The sequence below is a fragment of the Sinohyriopsis cumingii genome, unplaced genomic scaffold (genome assembly GCF_028554795.1).
Source record: "Sinohyriopsis cumingii isolate HCF-2022 unplaced genomic scaffold, ASM2855479v2 utg000552l, whole genome shotgun sequence".
Lineage (NCBI taxonomy): Eukaryota > Metazoa > Mollusca > Bivalvia > Unionida > Unionidae > Sinohyriopsis > Sinohyriopsis cumingii.
This window is the reverse complement of record NW_028315908.1, coordinates 912970-940197: the sequence shown is the minus strand read 5'-3', so window position 1 is coordinate 940197 and position 27228 is coordinate 912970. Positions and strand designations below refer to the sequence as shown.

The window sequence follows — 27228 nt, the reverse complement described above, 5'->3', positions numbered from 1 at the left end:
ATCAGCAGAATATTTCATAAATGTTTGATCTTCTTTAAATTTCTGGTATAGTTGGTATTTAAATTTCATTTTGTGGCATTATATACCAAAACATTTCCCATGAATCTGGCAAATAATTAAAACATCTGAAATTCCAAATCTTTTATAAACATATAGAACCTTCATATTAAGTGATGGGAAACCTAACATGTTAAAATTAGTAAAGCTTTTAGAATGACAAGTAGATAAAGCAAGGAACAATAGTGTTGCACTCGAGTGAACACAGGGGCTATTCTCTATCCCCTAAATGCCAATGACCATTGAAGATTCAGAAATCCCAATATCTTGACCATTATGGAGGGTCAGGTGTACATAAACGTATCCGACAGCTCAGCCAAGGTGAAATGATGATAATGTAAAATCATTTCAAAATAACAATCATAAAACTCTTAAAACCCAAATGCTAAATTAGCAGAACAAAATGTGTAAATTCCAGCAATCAATCAGGTTTTTAATTAGGAAGTATCGTGTAAGTCAAGACTAGAATATATGCATTTATGCTAAGATTGATTTGTGTGAAATGTTGTCAAGATCTGTTAAGGCTTTTGAGAAAATACAATTTAAACATTTTCCTAATTTTAATAACACAAACGTGTTTGATTACAGATTGTCATTTTTATAAACACGAAAGCCCTTCAAACCAGTAACAGTGATCGTGGTTTTACATATTTGATGGCAGACCGCAATCTGTCTAGTAGTGCTAAAGAGGTTGAGTCATTATACATTGCATTGAGCTAGAAGGCAAAAGGACAATAACTCTAACAAAAATTGTGTGTGCAAAGCGATTTGTGGATGCATATCTTCAGGTCATGGTAATCCAATTAAAAACTTCTGGACTAGTTGTGCTATTGAGATTGTGTCATACACTGCATCAAGCTACAAGGCTAAAATGGCAGCAACTGAAACAAAAATTGTGGGAGCAAAGTGATTTTTTAAATGTCCATTTTCAAGTTGATTCCATCATTCTGGATAAGAAATATGGACTCCAGAGTGGTAACAAGCCATTGCTGATTGACAGACAATGGACTATAGAAAACTCCCAAATGCCAAAGGGCTCAGAGTCAGTTTACCATAAGCTCAGTTGATATTACTGTCAGATGCTCATTACAAACTGTGACACAGAAAGAATGCAACAATAAAATGAAATAGAAGTCGAAGCAAGATCATTTGTTGAGTACACATCTTCAGGTGATGACAATAATATCAAGTTTTATGGTAATCCATAATAAAAAAAGTATTTAAATATAGTTGCACTAATGAGTTTGTATCATGGACTACATTAAGCTACTAGACAATAAAAGGGTAATAACTAATACAAATTTTGGGAATACAGTGATTTATAAATACATATGTCTTCATGTCATGGCCATAATATTTACCAAGTTTCATGACGATCCATCAAAAACTGCATTTCTGGTTGTGCTAATAATATTTTGTGATACTTTGATAGAAATATAAATGTTGAAGGTCAGATGAACATCATTTTCATTCAGAACTAGCAACGTATTGGTATAATAAAGTCCATCAGAACTTGCCGTAAAAAGATTTTCAAGAATGCCATCATGTCAGACATTTTGGAGCTCAGACCAGTATCATTAGTCTAAAGAAGTAATTATATATTGCAAGAAAGACATTTTGTTTTTAATGTTAGTATGGTCAACTATTTAGAAGTAGCTGTTATGAGAGTTTTCAAAATTTGGAGGTTTATATTGGGATCATTTTCTGTTAGGACCAACTACACAGAGTGAAAAGTGGTTCAATGAAAACCCCAAGTTAATTTGACTATCCCTTCAAGAACACGAGTTTCAAGATAGCTAATGTTTAGCTCATTAGCATAAGTTTTATTTAGGACCAATCGTAAGAAGTCTGTTAACGAAAACCCCATGCCAATATGATCATCTGTTTAAGAAAGAGTAGTGATACAAACATATTTTCAAAATGACCAAGAAAGTGGCTTTCCTGAATGTCTAAATGGCACCAGCATCATTTAGAACCAATAAGACAAGATGAGACTTCTTATATGAAAATATGATATCAATCGTTCAGGAGAAGTGAAAGCACAATTTTCAAGACTGATAGCTACATTTTCATTAGGACAAAATATATATCATAAACAATCTGTCAGTGAAAGCCCCAAGTTAATATGGGCCATATGTTCAGAAGGAGTAGCAATAACAAGATTTGATGTCCTAGCCATGACATTTTCTTTTGAACCAACTAGATTTTGGGGATGTATGTGTGCTTGTGCCAAGTTTCATGTAGTTTGGAAAGTAGTGCAAGGCAAAAAAGTCTGTGCTAATGGATTAATGATGGATGGATGCCTTTCAACAGACAAAATAGGTCATTCCGTAAGTTTTTCTGGTCCAGGACCATTAGGGCTAAAAATTAAATATGAGAATTTTTAAATGACTTCTGCTCCAGAACTACTAAACATCTATGCAAACTGAAAAGACCTTTATCCAAAGGTTCTGTTAAATTGGTCAAATCCTGTTGGGCAGGTTTTGAGGAGAGGTCACTTAAAGGTTAATATGTTTGTAGTAATGGTGACCACATTTGACAGTAAATTGTCATCATTTGCAAACGAAACTGAAAGACCTCTAGTTTTTACCAGAATGTTTTGCATCAAGTTTAGCCATAGTCTGTATATCTAGTAGTTTCTGATAATAAGTTGTTTCATGATATGTATAATTTTTAAGAATAGTGGTCACGTTGGACATCAGATTGGCATCTGGTTTGTACCAGTGTTTGTGGCTGAGTGTTTCATGTCAATTTTTCTCAAATTCTGATCAGTAGCTTTTAAATAAAATTCATTTAAACTTTGTTTATATGTGTAGTTAAAGCAGTCATGTTTGATGATGGACTGGCATCATCTGTACAAACATGAAATGCCTTTTTCAGCCAGGATGTCTTCTGTTAAATTTGGGTAAAATTGCTCCTGCAGTTTTAGTGAAGCTCAAAATTAAAAATATGGAGGCATGATAGACAATACACAAGGGACAATGCATGGTCACATCATAACTTCACTTGGCCTAAAGCCAGATGAAAATAAAATGACCCAGTGAAGCAGTTTTTTCAGTGGTGGGGGTAGGGTCTAGGATAGGTACACTGTTTCTGTAAGTACTACTTAGTAAAGCACACTAGTTAATGATTACTTACAATGAAACTCAATAAGTAATCCAAAATAATTTTGGCACCATACAAAGAAGCCAGTTTCCTGAGTACAAAAATAAGCACATGTATGTGTAGTTCTTTATTTTTGTCTCATTTTGTACACGACTAATTTATACATGTATGAATATGAAATGCTGTTTTTGTTTACTTAAAATCATTTGCACATCTGATGTTGGGTTATCCGGGAATTACAGAAGACATGTTTGACTACTAGCCATAAATTACAAGATCCACATTGATTTAGTTAAATCTATTGAAAAATGATTATTTCAAATATATGTTCTTGTTACAAGCTTACCTAAGTGTAATGACTGACATCTGTATTATAAATGCTAATTAATACTCCTAAAATCAATTTCAAATTCATACCTGCTGGATTCCATCTTGAAAATCATATAAAAGCTCCACTGTGTCATATCTTTCAAATCCTGGAAGGCGGATATCTTGTTGTAAATAATTATACATACTCCCATTTGGCTGATTCCCAGTAAACTGTTCATAAGGGTTCCACAAACATCCTCAGGTTTGGGTGCAGGTAAATCCAGTGCTGAATGGTCATGCAAAATATGCAATATGTTAAAGACAAGTTCATTAAAGAAAACAATCTGAATTTGCATATAACACCACTCATGGAGGCTATTAAAGTGAGCCACATTATAAGTGGGTGAATCTTATAAAGAATGATGTTCCAAGACTGTCTAAAAATGCAATAGGAAAACACAAAAAGGGAATCTAATAATGTGAAATAACATCAAATTGGTTCTTATTAGATATGAACTAAAAATCAAATCCAACAATTAAGTTGCAGTGAGAAAAATGCAAAAAATTTAATGTGATCAATGTCTATAATTGTTAAATGAGGGGCATGCAGTACACTGAGGGCCTTCATATACAGTAAAGAGCCACAGTATATAATTTCTTTTACAAGAGAAAGTTTTCATTCTCTAAAGTTGTACACATAGACTTCTAATACCTACCAATAAAATTAAGCCAATTTTGAATCTTAATATTAATTTTTAAGGTATTTGCACATCCATGGATACAGAAAATGTTTGATATGATGAAAGTCATATTCATTAGCCTGGTTAAATAAGGCATTGTTCCTTGTCCTTATGAAATTTAAGTATATAAATGCTCAGGAATTTGGTCTGAGTGTGGTCCATTTTTATTCAGTTTTCATTCTGGAAAACTATACTTTCTTGCTCAAGATTTGGTCTGGTAGCTATTCAGTAATGTAGCATAGGCTTTGAAATGTCATGGTAAGAGTATAAAAATATCAGAAGATCTGACTGAAAGAAAAATGGAAAACCCAATATATAGTTTCTTTTATCAGATATTCTATAATATTTTCACTCTTTTCATAAAAGTCAAAAGACCTGTGATTAGAATAGAAAGAAAAAATAAACAAACAACCAGTTTCATTTAGGTCCAACAAGGAATTAAAAGAAGACTTTCAGTGAAAAACCCTATAGTGAATTGACCATCCATTCAGAAGGTCTAGTAGATATATCAGAATTTTCAAGATGGCTGGTCTGGCAGAAATACTGGACATCCAAGCGAAACCATTTTCATCCAGGACCAAGTCATCCACCTGATCAAGGTGTGTGTAAAGTTTCACAGAAATCTTCCAATTAGTGTTGGAGAAACAGCAATAACAAACATCTGGTAATGAACAGAGAGGCAAGAGATGACAAACCATCTCATAAGCTCCTCTGGTCATAAACCAGTAGAGCTAAAAAGAGGGTTATGAAACATTTAACTTACAGAATTATATAAAGGTCATTGATATGGAAGTTTCTTACCATCACTTCCTTTCCATTCTGGTCCTTCAACAAAGTCGCTACTCAGCTCATGGTCACTTGATGCCTCATTTGCAACTGTTTCAGCATCTTCAATTTACAACTTAATGATTTAAATCTTAAAATTAGAAGAAAGTATAAGTCCCTTTTGTAATTTGTTTTTGTTTCTCCATGTGAAACTATTGCTCTTCAAGTTATTCCACTTTTCTTCCTGTACTTCCTTCATGTGCATGAACTTCAAGGTGTCAGTTTAATCATATATACCTTGTATGGATGGGCAGAATATGAGCCTGGCCAGTAGAATATTCTGCTTCTGAAGCACTTGCCCCTAATACTCAAATATCGTTTGCACACAAAAATCCAAGCTCAGGCTCAAGTCCCAAAATTATATACAATACTTACAGTATATTTATGGCATTAATATTTGACATTAGATGACTGAATTTTAATGTAGCCTGCTTCAGCCTAATCAATGCTTACTGTGCAGCTCTAAATAACATGATATTTTTGTGTCACGTTTTACTCAGATTTATCATAGAAAATTTGATAAAGTTAAGGAAAAGTATATGAGATCTTGAAATCTATGATGATTACAATCTACTGTAAATCAGCCACACCGGTATTCTGCTGCAGCAAGCTGAAGTAATGTCAATAATTGTGTCAAGCTGAAAAAACTTAATGACCAACACACACAATTTCTTTGTATTTAATAACAAGACTGACAATGATGTTTGATTGATGAATTTAAAAAAGAAAAAATTCATTCGCGTACTATTTTATGAACAATTAGTGACTGTTTTTCCTCATACTCTTCTTTATATTGAATCTTGCTTAGATATATTAAATTAAATGAAGTGAAGGAAAATGCATACCAACCTATAATTCTAGTTGCAATTTTAATTGTTTGGACCAATACGTACGTAAAATATAAATGTTCAAAGAAATTAAAAGCTCATGAGGAATCATCCTAAGAATCTACGAAAAGTTTCCTAATGTTAACTTTATATTCTTATTATAGTGTTGAAAGTCAAAATCTTCCCACTCTGAGTTTGAGCCTTAGTCTCTTTCTTATGAAATTTTGAGAATGTTGGGAATGGTAACATAAATTTAGCAATGTACAAGTTCTAACAGTTCTAGCATAATTGCAAACAAACATGTATAAATATGATGGATATTATTTACCGTTTCAGTTAAAAAGAAAACAATACAAAATACATTGACAAAAGCAGTGCTTGCAGAAATAAACCATTTTAAAATGAAAATTTTAAAGTAAATGGAGTGTAACAGTATGGTATAATCTTGACCTTTGACTTCAGCACCTCCAACTGGGGAAAGCTAGCTATAGGTAGCTGATCTATACACATTGTGAGTGATCTTGAAACATTAGAAGACAAAGGATTTTTTAAACTGCCAGTGACCGTGACTTTTTATCATTGCACTTGAATAAGGTGCATAATGCAAATATGCTCTTGTGACGTGTTATGGGCAAACCAAGTGTCTTTAATGTCTCTTATGGTACATAAAGTATTAAAATAAGAACAGATGGAAACATTCCTCAACGATTCAAGTTCATAAGCAAACACGGTTACCCTTGACCTTACAGCCTGTAGCCTCCTATGTGGTATGTAACACAACCATCTGCGATATAAGTGTAAATGAAAAATTTAACAAAATTATCTGCACTTGGATGTGTATGTATAAAAATAAAAGTAGTTTCCAAGATGCTCTAAATTCGATCATTCAACAAATTTTATATTAGTTAGATGATATCTATGAATGGGATGCCAGAGCATCATAAAGAGGATGATAACACTGTATCATCAGAGATTTCTCTCCCTACCCACTGAGTACTCCTTCCTATTATATATCTGGATTTCCATGTGAGAACATTGTCTTACTGATTTATTGTATGATTAGCTTTTGTTTCTCCACTTGTTACACATACCTCCCTAGAGCACCTCTTTAATCCTTTCATTTCTTTCAGTGAGAAATTGTTATATCATCCAAATGACTAATGGAAAGCAGCCAATCAGTTTAAATTAATCACATGATTATAATCATTAGACACAAAACTCATAAACATTTTTGAACATGTACAATGACCAGAGCTGACATTTTCACAAAAGAAGAAAACCTCATTTTGTCAAAAGTTTTAGATCTTTTCAAAGGAAAGTCAGAGAATGACAACAACAATAAATTGCTTCAGATAAAAACAATATAATATTTTCAACAGTCACAACCCACACAAGATCACTTTGAAAAATTGCTGAACTCACAAATAAGATTCATCATATCCTCAAAAAAATACTTCAGTGTAGGACAAGATAATTCTACTTGAAAGTCAGAAGTTTGCACCAGATTTGAGGATTTGTCAAGTGTACTAAGTTACATAAAACCTTGATCCTATGGGTAGATTATTTATTAAATTCAAGAAAAAGTGAAGAAAATATTCCCCACCCATAACTACATAAAACAAAATGGCACCCAATGGGCACAGGTATAATTAAATCATAATGATTTTATCAGACAGACAACCATGCTCACATGTAAGCTAGTGTATGACTAATGTTGCATTTGCTACCTCTATGTTTTTGAAGAATAGGCATGGACACCAAGATACTGTAAATCCCTGTTCAGACCCATATGTATATGCTTGCTATAACTCCTCCTGAAGAGAATGAAGTTCAACTGACCAAAAAGAATTGCCACCTTTGCAGACATTACTGGATACTGGCAAGGGGTGAGGTAAAGTATGATCATATTCACTTAGGACCAACTGGACCTTAATATTTCATGTACAGGTCAAATCACAAGACTATCATCCCAGTGGATTTTAATCCATCAAAGCAGAGGATCGAAGGAAAAGACTGAGGATTAGTGCGCATAAGCCAGATTAGTATGGATTCAACTTCAGAATTTTATGGAGTCATCATATGGCAAGATGAATTCTCATCACACATTAGAGGATATTTTCAGTCTGGAAAAGAGTACCCGACACAATAGCAACAAGAAGATGGAAATGTGAGGGTAAACATCTGGAAGATCTAAGGAGACTGACAAATAATTAAGCTTTATTGTGTTCCTGACCGAGATGGTTGTCTCCATTCTGAAATCTGTTTAACGCAGATAGTTCAGTGAGTTGAAATTTACCATCAATTTTGACACCAAAAATATCTGGGAATAGAATTCAGTCTCTAGTCTCTAATATGCCTTCTGTAGGAGGGTGTACACCTTTTCCACTAGAGTTACATTTACCAGCTGGGACTGGTGAAAAGAAATGAGGTCCACTGTTGAAAATTCTTGGAAATGACACAGATAACCTTCCTCTACTGTGAAAGGACCCAAACATTCTCAAAGCTCAGGAAAGAGAGCTACCTGAACATATATTTAGACAATAGGCAGTGGAAGACATCACAGGAGAGGAACTGTGACTCCCTAAAGCAGACTGTCTCCCTCTTTTAGCCTCTACGACATCAAATCTAGCTAAGGATGGGAAGGAAGGAAACTTCAACCGTGGCTGCTTGAGTAGCTGTTGGAGTAGACCCTGTTTAAAAAACATGGGAGAAATACCCATTGACTGAGCAGGGTAAGCATGCTTTTTGGCTGGTTTAGACAGACCTTGAGTTGTGCACAAGGACCAGTGTTGTTGATTCTTCAAGCTTTGCAAAGTCACAGACAGAAACCGACCTCCTAAGAGCATCTCTGCATCGAGAGGGGCAGCCCTCAAAAGGTTTAGCTATAATCCAGCAAAACATTTTAAGATTCCAAAGCAACATCTCAACAGAAGTAGAGTAGCTTGATATAGAGTGCCACTCACATCATAATTGTATGCCTTGCCATTTGTGCCACAGCCTTCAACACATTCTACAAAGCTGCTGGAAATAACAATTCCTCTTTCAATAAAGTGAAAGAGGCAGCAGAAAAGAGATTGGCATGTAAGACTATTGTAACCAGGGTTCAAGCATGGTTTCCAAATCTTCAAATCATCTGACCAAAGGCAGAAACCAGCTATCTTGCAACCTCATGCCACACTAAAATAATTCTGATTAGGCTCCTGAACCATCAACCACCACTGAATGCAAAAGCAACAGAAGATCTGAATGAGAATGTGTTCCAGAATCTCTATCCAAACTGGAGAGAATGCTAGTGTCCTCAGTAGTGGAATGAAAAAGGCAAGAGGAATACCCTATCCTTCCTGATCTCCATCTCTGAAGAATGAGTCCTTAAGATGATATTTAGTCATCCTATCCTAGCTCAAAAGAAACATTGTAACTAACTCTACAATCTTCTCTCCTTGAGAACAAGATTAATGATCTGTTTTTGACACCGTAGAAGGTTGTTTGTGGCCCGCTCTTTTTCTTAACCAAGGCCAGAAGAGACCAGGAAGGGAAGAAACTGATCAGTTGACATACTATGGAACCAAGGAAGATACATCTATAATGATATGATGTGAAGACTACTGGAAAATATATTACATAGGGATTAAAAAGAAACATGGGGAACAACCCTAAACCATTCCAAACATTTGAGAATAAAACCAGACAACCTATATCCCATTGGGATTAAACATTAACAAAGAGAAAGGGGGGCTACTGACCTAATCCCTCTCTCCAGATAGTTGGCAAAACCTGTTTGGTTGCTGTTGCCTGGTGACCACTGACTGGTGCTAGAAGACTGGTGTCAGACAACCAGTCCAGTAATTGTGATCTGATAGAAGAGTCTCTGTTCAGAGAACTAGACTCAACATAAGATCTGTAAAAGATTGAACACTTGCTTTTATTGGGTACCATCAATTTCCATCCCAAGAGTTTCTCCATAACAGAAGCTGACAGCATCAGCTTTAAAGCTCAGTGATGGCAGTTGCTTTAGGCAATTTCTGAACAAAAGAAAGTACTACAGATCCCTCCCACTCTAAATGCATAGACTGCTCTTGAACAGGATGTGACACAGACTTCTAGGAAGAGTGGATCATCAAGAGATAAAAAAGACAGGAAATGGACCCTTGCTCCCTTCGCTATAAGTATGTCAATTTAGACCAACACCAATTTTCCCAAAATCAATAACAAATCAGACAACTGTCGCCAAGTGTACACTTACTGCATGATAACAGTTTGGGTGAGTGCCTCATGGGATCTTCTTATGCTTGCATTTACCCATATAATTAATTAGCTTAAAAAGACAAATCACCAAAAATGACATGGAAAAATATAAGAGAAACTTACATTGATACTGGTAAAAATGACGGGGTCAAATTGGCTAAGAAACATCTTTTAGAAGCAAAGTGCAAAACAAAATCTTAAAAGAAATAAAACGGGTCAAAAATACATGCATAGAAAGGAAGAGGAGAAAATAACTAAAAGCTAACACTACACAAAAAGGTATATGCTAAGCCAAATGACAATGAAAATGAACTTTCACTGAGCATCCTGACACTCATCTATGCATACAAGTCAAAGTCCAAATGAGGAAAATATGTGATACGTTGGATACTGACTACAGATTGGGATCATGTTCATTTTGCTTCTGGCACTCCAATTACTAACTGGACAAGAGAATCTTTAGCTTGGTCTGGGGACTTAGCATCCTGGAAATGGGTAGCAATGCAACAGTAGCTGCTAATGTATTACTGCATATACAAATTTTAATAATCTTTACTTGAAATTAACAAAAGTTATTATACACATATGGAACTGACATTATAATTATCTTTTTGTTTTCTCAAATGTTGACATCTGCTTCGATTATTGAGATGTACATCTGACACTGTACTGATAAGATAGGTACATCATAACATGTCCTGTACTACAGCCAGTCACTAACCATATATACCTGAAGCAGAAGCAGAGATATAACTGTTTGCATTCTTGAAGTCCAGACATGTTTGGTTCTGCGTCCATCTCCCATATGCACCTATGATCTCTTGTAACATATCTTTGTTGATATCCACAAAGTGAATTTCCCTCACTTGAGTTTGAGGATGTTTACTATCATAATCGATGACACCTTTAATGTACATTTCTGCACATATTCTTTTGGGTACACTATATATGCCTGAAATAAAGGAAAATAAGGCAGACAAGGAATTCAAGTATAATTACAGCATGTAACATTTTTGTCCCATAATACAGGTACAGAATTAGTGAGATTGTGATAATCCCTTTCTTTTGGTTGGTCCATATGTATGGCCATTCCTATGTCATCCAAGCCTAACAAAATACGTTATCCTAGTTCACTAACTATACTTATTACTCAAAGAGTGAAATTTTCTCACATGTGGAGACAAGTTTTAGTCTAAACATCAAAATTCTCACTTATGTACCGGTAATTGTGATGGACAGATTGACATCCATCAGCATATATACTAAATCAAAGGTAGGTCTTGCCATAATTATGCACAATTTATTTGTATTTATGTTTTTTTAGTACCTTTTTTAAACAATCAGTATCAATGCCACAACTGTGCTCCTAGAACAGACCCTGGAGATCAAATCTAATCATAAAACATAATCAAATATTTATAAATTGAACCTCTTCAATTATAATAAAACGTTGAAGTTTCTCTCAACCATTTTTTTAAATATTGCACTTTAGATGGTTCTGGTAAAAACTGACATGGTTACAAAAAAATCCCAACTCGTTCTACAAACAGAGCAGTTGGTTGGATGGTTGGTTAGTTGCTTTCTTACAGCAAAGTCAGAACTTTTGGCTATATCATGCTGATGAAACAGAAGCTAGATGCCTTTCCCAAAAATAAACTGAGGCTGCTGACCTTGGCAGATATTGAACCTGCAACTCTTAGATTATAAGTCTGATGCTGCACCAACTGAGCTAGCTACCACAGCTGCTCATAAAATAAATGAAAAAAAGTACTTCTATTAGCTGTTCAGCTGTATCACTGCCAAATTGTTTAGGAAAACAATATACATTATAGCACACGCCGTGTTTATGCAAGATGTATTATTTAACTAATGTAATCCAACAAGAGAATATTACTATAATAAGCTTGAAACATAATATATGTACCCTTGATAATATAAAGGGTATATATATATATATTATGTATCAATCTGTATTATAGTAATATTCTCTTGCTGTTGTACCCTTGATAACACAAAGTGGTCCAAGGCTGACATGGCCGGGGTGGGAGTGGAAGACAAGCGCCCCACTCCTCCAGAAATGCCCCATACGGCTTGCATCTCTCATCACCTCTGTCAACTAAAATCCAGCTCCAGGCCTTCGCGAGTGGCTTAGCTTTGAAGTCCGGCGGACCATGTTTTCACTAACAGCAGATGGGGTGAAGGCGGGCCACTGGCGCCTTAAAACCAGTCGCTTCGGGTAGATGGGACTTGTAAACCTTGGGTGGTAGCTCATCTTTCTAAGGAGAAGAAAAACTCCGATTCAAAACCTCTGCTGCCTTGCGGCTATACCCACTCATGGGAAAGGTTAAGGGAGTAAACCTCGACAGAAAATCCGGAATCGGAGTCCCTAAGGTAGTCGGACATTGACTTCAACGTCATTCCGGCAATTCCTGAGACACCGTTGGTGCCAAGCTGTATCGGCATTTGTTGTTCCCTTGGGTCCACCAGCTGCATGGAGAGGGGTGATCTGCTGCATGGGAAACAGCCAAAGCATAAGAAGGAAGACAGCATGGTGGAGGAGTCCTCAAGCAATGACAGCATCACCATTGAATGTGGTGATACTGAAGATTATATAGAACCATCCACATTCTGGAGAAGATGTTTCCAGTGGTGGTCAACATTTTTCTGTTTCATCTTGGAATTACAGACCATGCCATGACAGAACCGAAGCCTCTTACCAAATACAATGAGAATATTCCATCCCACCTCCTTCCATAGTTACCCTGGACAAATGCTTCCTTACCGCCTCAGATTTAGAATGTACATAACATGTAGATGGTTCTGAGAACTTGTATCAACTTGCCCAGTTTGAAAGGTTTTCCAACCTTACCAGCTAAGAGTCAAAGGCCAGAGAAGCCCTTGGCTTGGGAGGTGAGGCAGATTAGAGTAAGGATAGATGATGCAGCTTAAGTTGCACCCCCAAAAAATGATTTATTATCGGCATGACCCTCATACCAACTCTGGGCCAAAAGTGCCTTTTTTCGGCCTTGCTAGTATGGGTACTGCAACATAGGTCATTCTGGCTGCTGCCTGTATGTCATTGTTAAGGGCAATATAACAATGAGCATAAACTCATTATTGGACAGTGGGACATCCCAGAAGACTCAGGAAAATAAGTCCAAGGAGTGATATATAAAATATGTCCCTTTGATAATACTGACAAAGTGAGAATTCAGCTTACCCCCTGGGTAAAGTATTGATATTGGGGTATGGTATTGAAATTGATACAAGATAAACTTATCATATACATCAAATTTATCTCAGTGAACCATGGTTACTCAGTTGGTAGAGCATCAGACTTGTAATCAGACCAGCCTGAATCAACTTATTCTGTTTGTCCTTGAGAAGACATTGAGCTATTTCCTCTGCATTATATAGTCAAGTAAAGTGCTGAAAGTGTTATTAAAAATCCAGCCTTCCTTGTTTTTCTTTTTAAACAAATAGCATATTCCAAATAAAATGATGCTTTTATACCATCATTATTTTCTGTCTGTCTTTTTCTGTCACTTTCAACAATAGGTTCACCATTAAGTGCAACACAAAGATCATAAGGCAGGTTCTTAGAAATGATTAAATCTAGAATTCAGAATTTAAAATTAATATTGTAGGGTAAATTTTATCTCTGGATATTTTGATGTGATATGTAGTTTTTTGGGTGGGTAAAACTAAGTTTAATTATTCAATACTTACCTCACACTATTGATTAGCTAGCCTATTTTTGTGTCAAAACTAACCGTCCATACATCCTCTCACATAGTAGAGAAACTGTCAGAATGACATTTTGTACTCCACTCTCTTATTTTGCACACTTTTCCATATGTCACATGGTTATATGCAGAGGGCAGATATTATCCGTCATCTTTTCACAGACAATTACCCAAAACATCAGAGTGGGGTGGGAGGAGGACATTTGGCGATAGCTTCACGTACGTATTGGATAAATAAAATTCATTTTACCCACTAAAAATCTACATTTTAACAGTAGCAATTACTTATCCTTCCGTTATTGCATAGATGAGCTTGTCGGTTAGGTGGGTAGGCTGATGCTTTAGTCAAGCTGATCAAAAACAGAGAACCTGAGTCGTACTCACCATAGAGGGCGAGGTCCATCTATAGAAGGTTGATGTATCTCTGAGCCCCATCTTATGTTGTAACAACAGGCCCTATTGAGAAACACAAATATGTGTTGCAGTGCTCTACCTCCCTAATGGGAGCGTTTAACCCATGGTTGTGGTGCTCCATTTCCATAATGGGAGAGTGCAACCTGCTGTCATGATGTTCTACCTCCCTAAGAGAAGGGTGCAACCCGCCATTGCCATGCGCAACCTACCTAATGGGAGGGTGCAGCCAGCTAGAAACCAGATACAGCCAGTCTCAATAGACAAGGCAGGATTCTCACTTCTTGTCTTGCAGAAGGAGGCTTCACTCAGTATTTCACATGGGGCTTGGTTAATGACCATAAGAAACAAGATTTGTTCTGGGCGTAAGAATGTGGGAGACATGTCTCTGGAACCCAAAACACCAGACAAGAGCATCAAGTTGATGGTAGCTCAATAGCCCTTAAGAGTGGATACCAAAAATCATCTGGTCTTACAAAGGAACGAAAGAAAATCAGCAATGAAGTTTGGAGGTAGGGGGATAAATGTGTTCCTACTGCACCAAATGCAGAATAGTCTCCACCAGGCATCATAGACCTTGGAAGTAGAAGTTCTCTTGGTCTGAATGATGCAACTGGTAACTCGGACCAAAAATGTGTTCTGGCAGACAGAGTGCTAGAGATGAGCCAGGCAAGAAGGTGGAGAATGTAGGATGTTGTGGAGGAGGGATCCCCGGTATAATGACAGAGATCCCTCCTATGAGGTAGAGACCTGGTTCAATCTATCAACAGGTCAGGGAGATCGATGGACCATGATCGCTGGGGCCACAAAGTGGTGATGAGAATGATCTGAGGAGAGAAGTTTAGACTCATTGCAGAACTTTTGGTAAGAGTCGGAATGGTGGGAAGGCCTATGAGAACAGGCGACCCCACTGGAAGCTGAATATATCGACTGCCCGTTCTCTCTATTTCGGGACAGACACTTAAGGAAAGTTTGTTGAACTTGGTCACAAACAGGTTCACTAGAGGTCTTCTTGTGTTGTAACATTTGGCCCAAGAGAGATACGCTAATACGAGATGTGTTGCAGTGCTCTACCTCCCTAATGGGAGGGTGCAACACATGGTTGCAGAACTCCATCTCCCTAATGGGAGAGTGCAACCTGCTGTACTGATGATCTACCTCCTTAAGAAAATGGTGTAACCTGCCATTGCCATGCACAACCTACCTAATGGGAGGGTGCAACCAGCTAGAAACCAGATTCAGCCAGTCTCAATAGACAAGGCAGGAATATCAGTTCTTATCTTTCAGAAGGAAGCTTCACTCACATGGGGCTTGGTTAATGACCATAAAAATCAAGATTCCATCTGGCGTAAGAAAGTGGGAGAAAGGTCTCAGGAACCCAAAACACCAGACAAGAACATCAAGTTGACAGAAGCTCAATAGCCCTTAAGAGTGGATACTGAAAATCTTTTGGTCTTACAAAGGAACAAAAGAAAATCAGCAATGAAGTTAAGGGGGACAGGGAGGATAAATGTGTTCCTATTGCACCAAATGCAGAAGATTGTCCACCAGGCATCATAGACCTTGGAAGTAGAAAATATCTTGGCCTGAATGATGCAACTGGTAACTTGGCCCGAAAATCAGTTCTGGCAGAGAGAGAATGTTAGAGATTAGCCAGGCAAGAAGGTGGAGAATGTAGGATGCTGTGTAATGACAGAGATCCCTTCTATGAGGTAGAGACCTGGGTCAATCTATCAACAGGTCATGGAGATCAATGGACCATGATCGCTGGGGCCACAAAGTGGTGATGAGAATGATCTGAGGAGAGAAGTTTAGACTCATTGCAAAACTTTTGGTAGCAGTCAGAAGGGTGGAAAGGCATATCAGAATAGGTGATCCCACTGGATGCTGAATGTATCGACTGCCCGTGCTCTCTAATTTGGGACAGACATGTAAATGGGAAGTTTGTTTAACTTGGTCACAAACAGGTCCACTAGAGGTCTTCCCCTGAGGGAAAGCAGGGACACTGTTACTGAGTGGTGAAGAGCCCAATCTGTTGCTGGGAAAGGCTTGGTCTGTTCTGGATAGACTGTCCGCTAATATATTTATCTTACCCAGAATCTGGAGAACTCAGATTGTGACATTGTCTTAGGCTGACGAGATAACGAGGTTCCAGACCACCACCCAAAGGGAAGGGGCATGTGTGCCTTTTTGAGATCATAGGTATACACTAAGATGGACTTATTGTCTGAGGAGACCATAACACATCGGCCCCTTAATATGTTGATGCGCCCTTGCAGTGCTAGAAATACTGCTTTCATTCTTAGGATGTTGATGTGGAGGGACAATTCTGCCCGAGTCTAAGAACTGTGGACAATTATGCCCTCAAGCTCTAGATGAACCCCCAACCGGAATCTGAGGCATCGGCGAACAGATAGGAGTGGGGATCAGGTGAGCGCAAGAAAACCCTGATCAGAAATCTGTCTCAATTCACCAACCAAGCAATGGTGGTGATAAACTGGTCCCAGGTGACTTGAAGTTGATAGAGAATCTCTGTGCGGCTTTCAACTTGCAAGAGGGCAGAAATGCAGAGGATGCATGGGACATTCAAGGTTCTGAGAAGGGAAAGATAAAGGTGGGCAGACTACACGCTTTGCTTGTAGCATCTCTAGGAGAACCAGGATTCGATCTTCCTCCTCCAGAAGAATTTGGACCAAGTTTTAGTTGTGAGGAAGCTCATCCCAACATAAACATAGACTTTCCATAGAACAAGTTCTGACTTTGAGGTTGGGTAAGAGACCCAACTGAGTTAAAGTGGACCAAGAGTGGAACAAATCCTGATGAAGGGACTGGACTTGAACACTATTGATCAGTTTGTCGCTGAAATACTAGAGAATCAATGTTCCCTGTATTTGTAGGTAGACCACTACCACTCCCATTATCCAGTTGAAGACTGGGTACAGAAGACATTCCAAATGGCAGAACCCGGAATTGAAAAACTTCGCGGTCTAGCAAAAAACAAGATATTTGCGGTGTGGAGGAAAGAAGGGGATGTGCAAATATGCATCTTGAAAGTTGATGGAGATGGCCCAATCGAAGGAAGAGTGTTCTGGATTGAGGAGGTTGTTTCCATCTAGAAGGTTTCCTCCGACAAAAACTGGGTGAGTGGGAAGAGATTGATTAAGGTTTGAAATTTCCCACTTTTCTAGGTGACTAGCAAGATTCGGGAGTAGAGGGATTGTTCAAGACCCTCTCAACTGCCCTCTCTGCAAAAGGGTGTGCACCTCTTCCCTCAATTCCACCAGATTTGAATGGGGAAAGAAGTTGGGGGTCCTTGATAGTAGGCTATGTTCCCAAAACTATAGAATATAACCCTCATTCACAATGAAGAGGACCCACCCACCGTCTCATAATGCTTGACCAAGCCCCTAAGAGGCCTGGGTGAGCACTTACTGGGATGCGTGACGGAGATGAACAGCAGGAGATAAGGTTAATTTGCTAGGGCGGTTCCCCCCCCCCCATTTTTCTACTGGTAGGAAAGGAAGGAGGGTCAGAGAACTTCCTCACAGATCTGTCGTGACCTGGGCACCGTGAACCTGATGAGTAAGTGGTCTAGCAGAAGTTGAGGATTGGAATGGGCTTGTGCCTGCTGAAAAAAATTGCAGATGGTCACTGAGGGCGATTTGTCTGATCTCATTTCCTGGTCAATTGCGATGGACGGTAGTGGAGAGAAAGATCAAAGTTGGTGATTCAGCAAGGCTGGAGAAGTCAGGGTAGGAATGATGCCCCCAAGAGGGTCTCTGCTTCTAGAGAAGCAGCTTTTATAAGGTCTTTACTGTAGTGAAGCAAGGCCTTCGAGGAGTCCATGCAATATCATGGTGGATGTGCATAAAGTCTGCCTATAATGCCAAAGCAACAGAGTGCATGCCGAGATGCCTGACCACAGCATCCTGCACAGGTGGCAATGCGGCTGGATTCAAAGAGGCCTATATCAAAATGCTAAGGAAATAGCTGAGAATAGGGTGGCATGCAAAACTATGGTTACAAGGAACCAGTTTCCTGCTCCATGGCATCAATTATTTTGATGGGAAGGCATGTCCAGGCTTCCACAGAAATACCGACCTTGGCTGCATTAGTGTACAAGGGAGGAGGTTTGATAGACCACTTCGGGGAATGTACCCTGTAGCAGGAGAAAATGGGGTACAATTTTATGAGGGAGAAACAGACCATCTTCTACATTGTTGACCTCACTGGCCTTGTGAATACCTCCGTAATCGTGTATGTATCATGAATGTGGGAGAAGTAAGAGGCTTGGTTGAGCTTGTACCCCAGAGAGCTTTGCCAGAATGGAAAGGATCCTTATGGACTGTGCGCCAGGTGGTTGTGGGCACAAGTCAGTGGATAATAGATGATAAGCCTCGTTTACCACATTATTAAAGAACCAGACCTCCTCTTCCTCATCCATTTGAGCTTAAGGGTTGGGCCTGAGAGAAGGTGTCATTGCCACAGCTTCTGTCTAAATCTCACTGGAGGCAATGAAGAAAGAGAGAGTGCATTGTCATCATCATCAACAAGAACATCTGTCTTCCCTCAACGATATACCACTTTAAACCTTCCAAAACGGAGCCACCTGGTGATGAGGTGATATGAGCCACAGCATCACTTCAACTGCGAAGGCAAGGTTCACAACTTTTGGATGCATAATGGACCAGTGGCCCTGAGGTGGAAGGCCCCTCATCCAATAAGGGTTCACATGTATAACTGGGAACAGGATAAATCGATGCAGTCCCTGACCCTAGCCTGAGTCCTGTGTATAGATTGGGAATCCTGCACAGGTTGAGATGTTAAAAAGGGGGAGGTTGGTCCTCTTTTCTGTTCCTGGACCTAGAGGCCCATGAGTGATAAATGGGGAAGAACTCGTCTTCAAAAAATTATCACTGTGTGCATCAAGGGTATGGTGTTTTGCCTCCCGAACAGAAGGAGGGCAACACTCTGCCAGAAGCACGATATGTATTGCAGTGCTCAACCTCCGGTTAGGATGGAACAATCCACTGATGATGTGCTCAACCTGCTCAAAGGGAGGTTACAACCATACGATTGTGATGCTCTACCTCCTTCATTTTCTTTTGGAGCATATGAAATGACTGCACCATTCTCAACTGGACAACAATATTTTTAGGTTATGCACAGTGACCCTGCCTTGGGACCTCAAAAACGTTTTTGAGTCTCAAAAAATCCAACAGTCTGGGAATATGGCATTTATGTTAATCATGCTTTTGACGTTTGTTACTCGTATCAGGGGGAGATTTTATAAGAGTGATAATTTACCTTAAGTTGTTTACTCCAAAACTGAAACAGACCTATAATATCAGAAAACAAAAGTAGGGTTGGTACAGTGTCACTGTTATTGATGAAAAACTAGGAAACAGTGAGCAATATTATGTTAGTATTCTGCATTATAACACAAATACTATCAACTCAATAATTGATGTAATGTCATTATTTGTGGTTCTGTATATTAATGATAAAGATACAGAAGGGGCAGAGCAGTACAAGGCAGTCAACCGGAAGTTAAGAAAAACATGAAAAAAGTAAAAGAGATCTTGATATAAGAACATTCCAAAGACACTGAGGGAAACTTGAATACGAACAACAGCAGGAAAGCATACCGACTGGCCCAAGTTCTAACAAGCACAAAACAACGGCGGGTTACCTCCTTACAGGACAAAGCCGGTAAATACCTCACAGAAAAAGATATTCTGGAATGATGGACAGAGTACTGCGCAGAACTTTACAACCATCGAAACAAAATAGATCCAGAGGTACTGAATGTCCTTCCAGCAACAAACAACAACAACAACCCTATCCTACGTGAAGAAGAAGAAGCTGCAGTGAGATTGCTGATAAAGAGGAAGTCAGCAGGAGTGGACAACATCCCAGCAGACGTGATCGAAGCTGGGGGAGAAGCAATGATCAGTGCCCTTACAAACATCTGCAAAAAGATCTGGCAAACAGGAGTATGGCCATCGCCGTGGACCCAATAACTGATCATCACCCTCCCCAAGAAAGGCAACTTGCAACAGCGTCAAAACCACCGTACAATCAGTTTTATAAGCCATCCAAGCAAAGTCATGTTAAGGATACTGCTGAACAGACTAAAGCCACAGGCTGAAAAGATCATTGCCGAGGAGCAGGAAGAGTTCAGAGCAGGTTGCACCACAACGGAGCAGATCGTCAACCTCAGGATATTGTGTGAGAAGTACATCTAACACCAACAAGATCTGTACATCGTCATGGATGTCAAGAAGGCATTTGACAGGGTAGGGCATGCAACTTTGTGGGCGACCATGAGACTGTACAACATCAATGACAACCTCATCACAGTAATAGAGCATCTCTATGACAAGGCCACCAGTGCAGTACTTCAACGGCAACATAGGGGACTGGTTCAGAATGACAGTCGGAGTTAGACAAGGCTGTCTGCTCTCTCCCACACTATTCAACATCTTTTTGGAGAGAATCATGGTAGATGCGCTTGAAAAGCATAAAGGACGGTCAGCATCAGAAGCAGAACAATCACCAACTTACGTTTTGCTGACAACATTGATGGACTAGGAGGAAATGAGCAAGAATTGGCCAGCTTAGTAGAGAGCCTCGATAAAACATATACAGCCTATGGCATGGAAATCAGTGCAGATAAGACCAAAATGATGACCAACAACACCAAATTCCAATGGCATCAGCACTGACATCAAGGTCCAAGGTACGAAGCTAAAAGCAGTCCACAGCTTCAAGTATTTGGGGTCAACTGTAACAGATGAAGGATTGAAGCCTGAAGTACTCTCCAGGATTGCACAGACAACAGCAGCACTGACAAAACTGAGGCCCATCTGGAACGACAAGAACATTGAACTCAGCTCAAATGTAAGACTGATGCACTAACTGGTGATCTCCATATTTCTCTATGCCTGCAAATCATGGACCATAACAGCTGACTTAGAGAAAAGGATACAGGCCACAGAGATGAGATGTTTCCGAAAGATCCTCGGCATCAAATACAAATGCCATGTCACCAATGAAGAAATACAGCAAAGGATAAGACAAGCCAATGGGCCTCATGATGACCTCCTGATCACAGTGGAAAAAACGTAAACTGCAGTGGTATGGGCATGTCTCACAATCATCAGGACTTGCCAAGACAATCCTGCAAGGCACTGTACAAGGAAGAAAAAAGAAAGGCAGACATAGAAAGAGGTGGAAAGATAACATTCGAGAATGGACAGGCTTGACATTGCGTGACTCACTGTGAAAGACGGAAATTCGAGAGGAATGGCGGAAGCTGGTTATTCGGTCTTGTGCAGTGCCCCAACGGTCTACCAGACTACAGGACTGATGATGATGATGATGATGATGATATTAATTGATTCAAATCACTCATAAAGTAAATATAAAGCCTGTCATTAATTAATCATTCAACATCAAATTGTGACAGAGTCATTTATCAGACAGTATGGCAGGTAGCAATAAAAAGTGACAGCACTGATTATATGAAGAAATTTTTTAATAAATGTAAGGTGATTTCTTGGAATAGCTGTTGGTTGCCCAAAAGGGAGTTAATGAATGATTTTGGTTTGCAACATTTTTTGCGATTGTTTTGGAAAGTCTATATTTTTCATTAGACAAGGCTGTACGACTTGAGTGTCAATCCATCAAACAACCATTTGAATTTGTAAGCTTTATAGCAATATTGTTTGACTTATACCCCAAATATTTAAATTTGACAATTATTTTTTAATGTGGCAGAAATAACCAGTAAACTCATTCATGTTGTTGGTGAACCTTGACGAGACAGATGGTTCCAAGCTGGACAACTTGCAGAAACACCTTTAAATTTAAAGTTAAGTCAGACAATGACATGTACCAGCCACTTAGTGTTTAGTCCAAGTAGAATGGGATCTGTAAATGATTAAGCAAGTGATTAATGTTGGAAAGACAATTAAAACAGCCAATTGAAGCTAAAAGGCATGTGGAAAATGACATAGTGATTATAAAAATGCTAATTTTGTAGTTCCAAAAGGCAGAGGCACATTAGAAGGGGCAGAGGGGCACATCGTGGGAGCAGACAGTCTTAGGGGTAAGGTAGTGTAATTATTATTATTTCTTATCATGAGGAATACAGATGTATATTTTGAAACCAGAAACTGTCTCAAACTTAGCAAAGGTTACAATCAATGTTTGAGGGATGATCCACTTGTTACGAAAGCCTGAATTCTCTATTAATTATTTGCATGCCATTAATATTCTTTATTTCTAATTAACACAGCCACGATTTATACACACAGCAAAAGTAATGAAGGGAATAAAGGATCTTCTACCTTAGCCAGTAACCTCTTTCAGCGGCCAGAATAATTGGTGGAGGAAGAGCCTGGGAAAACCCTGGTCTTCCCAGGCTCTTCCTCCACCAATTATTCTGGCCGCCATGTATAGCCAGCCTATCATGCGCTGAAAAATGGAGTTAAACCTAAGACAAAAACAACACCAAAAACTCTGTTGTGTTTTTGATGATTGGGCTAAATATTTAGATAAAGGTGACCAAGCAGAGATTTTTTTTATTAGACTTTCTAAAAGTTTTTGACACTGCCCCCATGTATTGTTAAACAGTAACCAATTTCATTATGGAATTGCAGGGAAAACTCTAGACTGGACATGGTCTTTTGTTTTTGTTTCCAAGAAAAATGTGTGGTGGTAAATCGATACAAATCTGGTTGGTCCAAAATTACTTTCTACAGAGTTTCTTAAGGCACAGTCCTTGAATCAGTACTTTTCTCCTTGCACATCAATGGCATCATTAATGAACTAAGAAATTTGCCTCTTTGCAGATGGCTCTGTGTGCTACAGATGAATGACAACCCAACAGGATACCAAGATATTGCAAATGACATTAACAGACACAGACAGTAGACATAAAAATGGGACGTTCATTCCAACCCAATAAAATACAACATAATCCAAATAACAAGAAAGAAATTCCATAAAATCAGAATGTCATGTTCATTAGAAGGTACTACATTAGAAAACGTCAATTGAATATAACATTTTGGTTACACAAATCACCCAATCCATTCAAATCTACACCAAAAATATACCTTTGATATGTGTAATATACAAACAAATAGTAAACAAACACTTGAAAAATCAATAAATAGTAAGAGAATGTCAGTTCTTTAAATTTCATATTTGTGTGTGTGTTGAAAACAAAGCATTTAGTGTTTTAGACAACAAATCAAGCAGTTTTACTATTCCATCCAATGATTCAAACCAAAATACAGTGATGATATACAAACATATTTTGTGAAAGTATACACCAAAGAAAGAATACACAGTAACAATTCATGTACACTGGGAGTACCACCTAAATCTGTTGCATGCTCAAAATACAGAAACAAGCACAGATTAGAACTGAATTTTAATTATGATCTCAAGTCACACCACCATACAGTACCAGCTGTAAACAATATCTATACATGTTGGGTAATGTGACAGGGCAATTTTGTGTATTTGGTTAATCAAGGTTTACAAAAATCTGAACTGCAAATTTTTTAATCAACGGTTCTGATATTTTTGTCAAATACATGATACCCAAAAAAATACACTGTGTATATAATGCAATGTATGTGTATTTGGAGTACACTTGTGCACACACAAATACATGTACACACAAATACATGTACACACAAATATACCTTTAATAACTGTGATACACATAATAAACAAGGTACAGTACTTATTATTTTGGTGTCATACAAGGGCAAAAAATATTGAAAATTGTGATGTCAATATAAACAATTAAAAATATGAAAAAGAACCTTTAGCAATATTTTATATAAATTAATTGTATATATAAATATTTTAAAAAATACAAAAACCAGACTATTATATATATTATGCTATGTATAGAAACTCTTAACCATCTACTGCAATTTATCTACTTTTCTAATATATTCATGTTATTATTGTGATACCAGTGTTTCCCTTTACCCTCATTTATGCTTCAAGGGCCCAACAATTTTAATTTCACCCCCAGTTTTGTTTTTTTTACTCAGCCTGACTCCCAATTTTGACACCAAGAGGATTTTTTACTCTTTCACCCCTAGTGGATACACTGCATACTTAAAGAACATATCCTTTGTATCTTATCTGTATCAAATGTATATTTGGGGTAGATCAGGGTTCATTTGAGTAGATTTGAGAGTTTTGTGTAACCAAAACATTTAGGGGTCACAATTTTTAGTGATCTGTAATGGAACCTTCAAATTAAAAGAATGTATAAATCATACTTTAGGTCAACTAAGATGTAGATTGTCATCTTGACAACAAAATGCAGAACAGTTAACATTAATGGGTCTCGTTAGACCCATTTTAGAATAAGTTTAATCACTTTGGGACCCCCTTTTCCAATGTTTTAGAAGATGACATTGAAAATATCCAATAGCGAACAGGCAGATTTATTACATCAAATTATGACTATACCCCAGGAAGTAACCTCAGTCCTGAATAAGTTGTCATCAAAAACTATTTAAAAAATTTGACTGGAAAATAGATTAAGACTTTTCTACAAAGGCCTGTACAAGTAAAATAATACAATATGGTCAAGTCAAATAAAACCCAGCGCAAATTATAACACCTCCATACACATGAACTGACAGTTTAGAAATTCAGCCTTTACCCCCAAAACAACCAAAGACTGGAATTCATTACCACAAATATTGATTAAGTTCTTGTTTTAAAGGTTGATGCTGTACAGTACAAGAATATCATTATAATGTGGCATTGAACTATAGTAAAAGTCGTATATGTCATGCAGGTGTTCAGAACCAACTATTTCAGAAATGGATTTCATTTATTTTGCATTTGATTACCTTTCAATAGCAATTATTCACTTTATTTTTGGATTCTCATACATCGATTTTCCTTTGGATGGTCGCTATTTACATGCACCAAGAAATAGTTATGGCAAAATCAATGTCAAAATTACAGGGACATTTTTGATGACGTCAACCCAACGGTGTGATCCAATACAAACCCAGTTGAATGTCATGCACTGTGTTGTCGCCATAAAAGCAACACATGTTGAAAACAAATTCGTATTATCATGTTAATTGCTATGATAGACCCGACGTTCTCTTTTCTTCGCCCAGTTCAGTACCTGGTCATTATTGTAAAAACCGATAGTTATCAATAATTTTCGTCTATGATTTTTTAACGGCATTTAAGGTGCTGAGCATCGAACAATCAGAATTCAATAGCCTTTGGTTAAACTATTGTAGTATAACATTTTAGAACAACAATTACAGTAATATTTAATTTCATTTCAGTAGATGAACATACATAATCACATTGACATACCTTTAATCAGACTCAAGACCAATCACAGGTAGTATGGCTCCTTTACAAGGCATACTATTACGAAGACACTATGATGCAAGAACTAACCCACCCACCATGGAAAGTAGTATCCCTTGTGGTTTTGTTATATATAGGATATCCCTATAAATGCATACAGAACAACATCTGATCCCTGCCGTCCAGGAACAAAATTGTGTAAACCAGGAACTTATTTACAAGAAATTCCTTCCCAAGCCTCGATGTGAAATTGATATATATATATATATATATATATATATATATATATATATATATATATATATATATATATATATATATATATATATATGTTAATGCCATAATTATTTTCCCACCAACTACAGAACTTAACACGAGTTTCTAATCAAACAAAATCCGTATACATCCTTTCAAAAACGAAAGTTGATGCCTTGTTACTGTCAATTACACGGTCCAACTTAGGTGCTTACAATACCGAAACGAAACGAAAAAACGGAACACACTGGAACCACCGAAATTTATAAGTCCTTAGTTGATATTTTAATATTAATTATATGCGAGAGCAACGTGTACTTTCTTTACTGACGAAAAATGATTAAATAACAAATTTTACATGCAGGAATTCGACAGCAAATTAATTAGAAAATATACATTATCGGAAGAGACCTGACTCTCAGGAATTACGGAACAAGCATTTTGCGAGTTTCACAGAAAAAATAGAATAACGTTTAATCTGAAGAATTATTAAAATCATTTGGTGTGTATTTATATTCATAAAGGCAGTTATCGGAACATAATGAGAACTTACCAGAACAAGAGGGGGAAAAATCAAAATGTATTTCAGTATGACATTGTTTTATTGTTTTATTGCATTTCTAACAACTGTGTGTTTCTTTTCATATTCTGTTTCAATTTTCCTTCGACAGGAAATTGCATATTTTTTATATTTTTATGGTGTAAATATTTTATAACAAGTTAGCAACACACACACACAGATATATATATATATATATATATATATATATATATATATATATATATATATATATATATATATATATATATATATATATATATATATATAGAAAGAGAGAGTCATTGTGCAAATAAATTAAGAAAATAAAAAATAAATTATTGTAATATAATAAATATCACAATATCAAATTGCATAAAAGTTGTATATTAGAAACTGCTATAAAAAAACTGATGGATTACAGAGACGTTTTAAATGCATGCGTGTGTACTGCTTACTGGATAATCCTGCAAAATCAACATTAGATTTGAACCTATAGATTACAGAAAATATAAGAAGATGTGGATATAATAATAAAGTTCTTACACGCATGCATAATGAGAGATGCCTTCACTTTAAAATAGGACGGATAAATAATACATAAAATTAGATGACCTTGAGAAATTAACGTTGGTATCATACTCGTCATTTTCAAATACACATGATTTTCAGAAGAGGTTCAGTGATTTCCGAGACCAAGACTTTAGTTATTGTTCAAACATATTATTGTACCATTTGCAACAATCTGAGCACTGAATGGTATCATGTTGACACTTAGATTTGTTACG

The 27228-nt window shown here is 37.4% G+C and overlaps 1 protein-coding gene and 1 long non-coding RNA gene across 3 annotated transcripts in view; both read right to left on the bottom strand.

Moving 5' to 3' along the window:
• Positions 1 to 4174, bottom strand: part of LOC149773817 (E3 ubiquitin-protein ligase DTX3-like) — a 42632-nt gene extending 38458 nt beyond the window's left edge. For both annotated transcript variants that reach the window (XM_089945953.1, XM_089945954.1), the window contains exon 1: positions 3580 to 4174. In XM_089945953.1, coding sequence (XP_089802079.1) covers positions 3580 to 3675 — 96 coding nt within the window. In that variant the 5' untranslated portion in view covers positions 3676 to 4174. The remainder of the gene's footprint in view (positions 1 to 3579) is intronic.
• Positions 4175 to 4740: 566 nt separating this feature from the next.
• On the bottom strand, positions 4741 to 25786 carry LOC149773816 (uncharacterized). The gene is made up of 3 exons (XR_016417266.1): positions 25651 to 25786; positions 10839 to 11060; positions 4741 to 5099 (listed from the first exon to the last, which is right to left on the bottom strand). It is a non-coding gene; the product is annotated as an uncharacterized LOC149773816 (long non-coding RNA).
• Positions 25787 to 27228: the final 1442 nt, after the last annotated feature.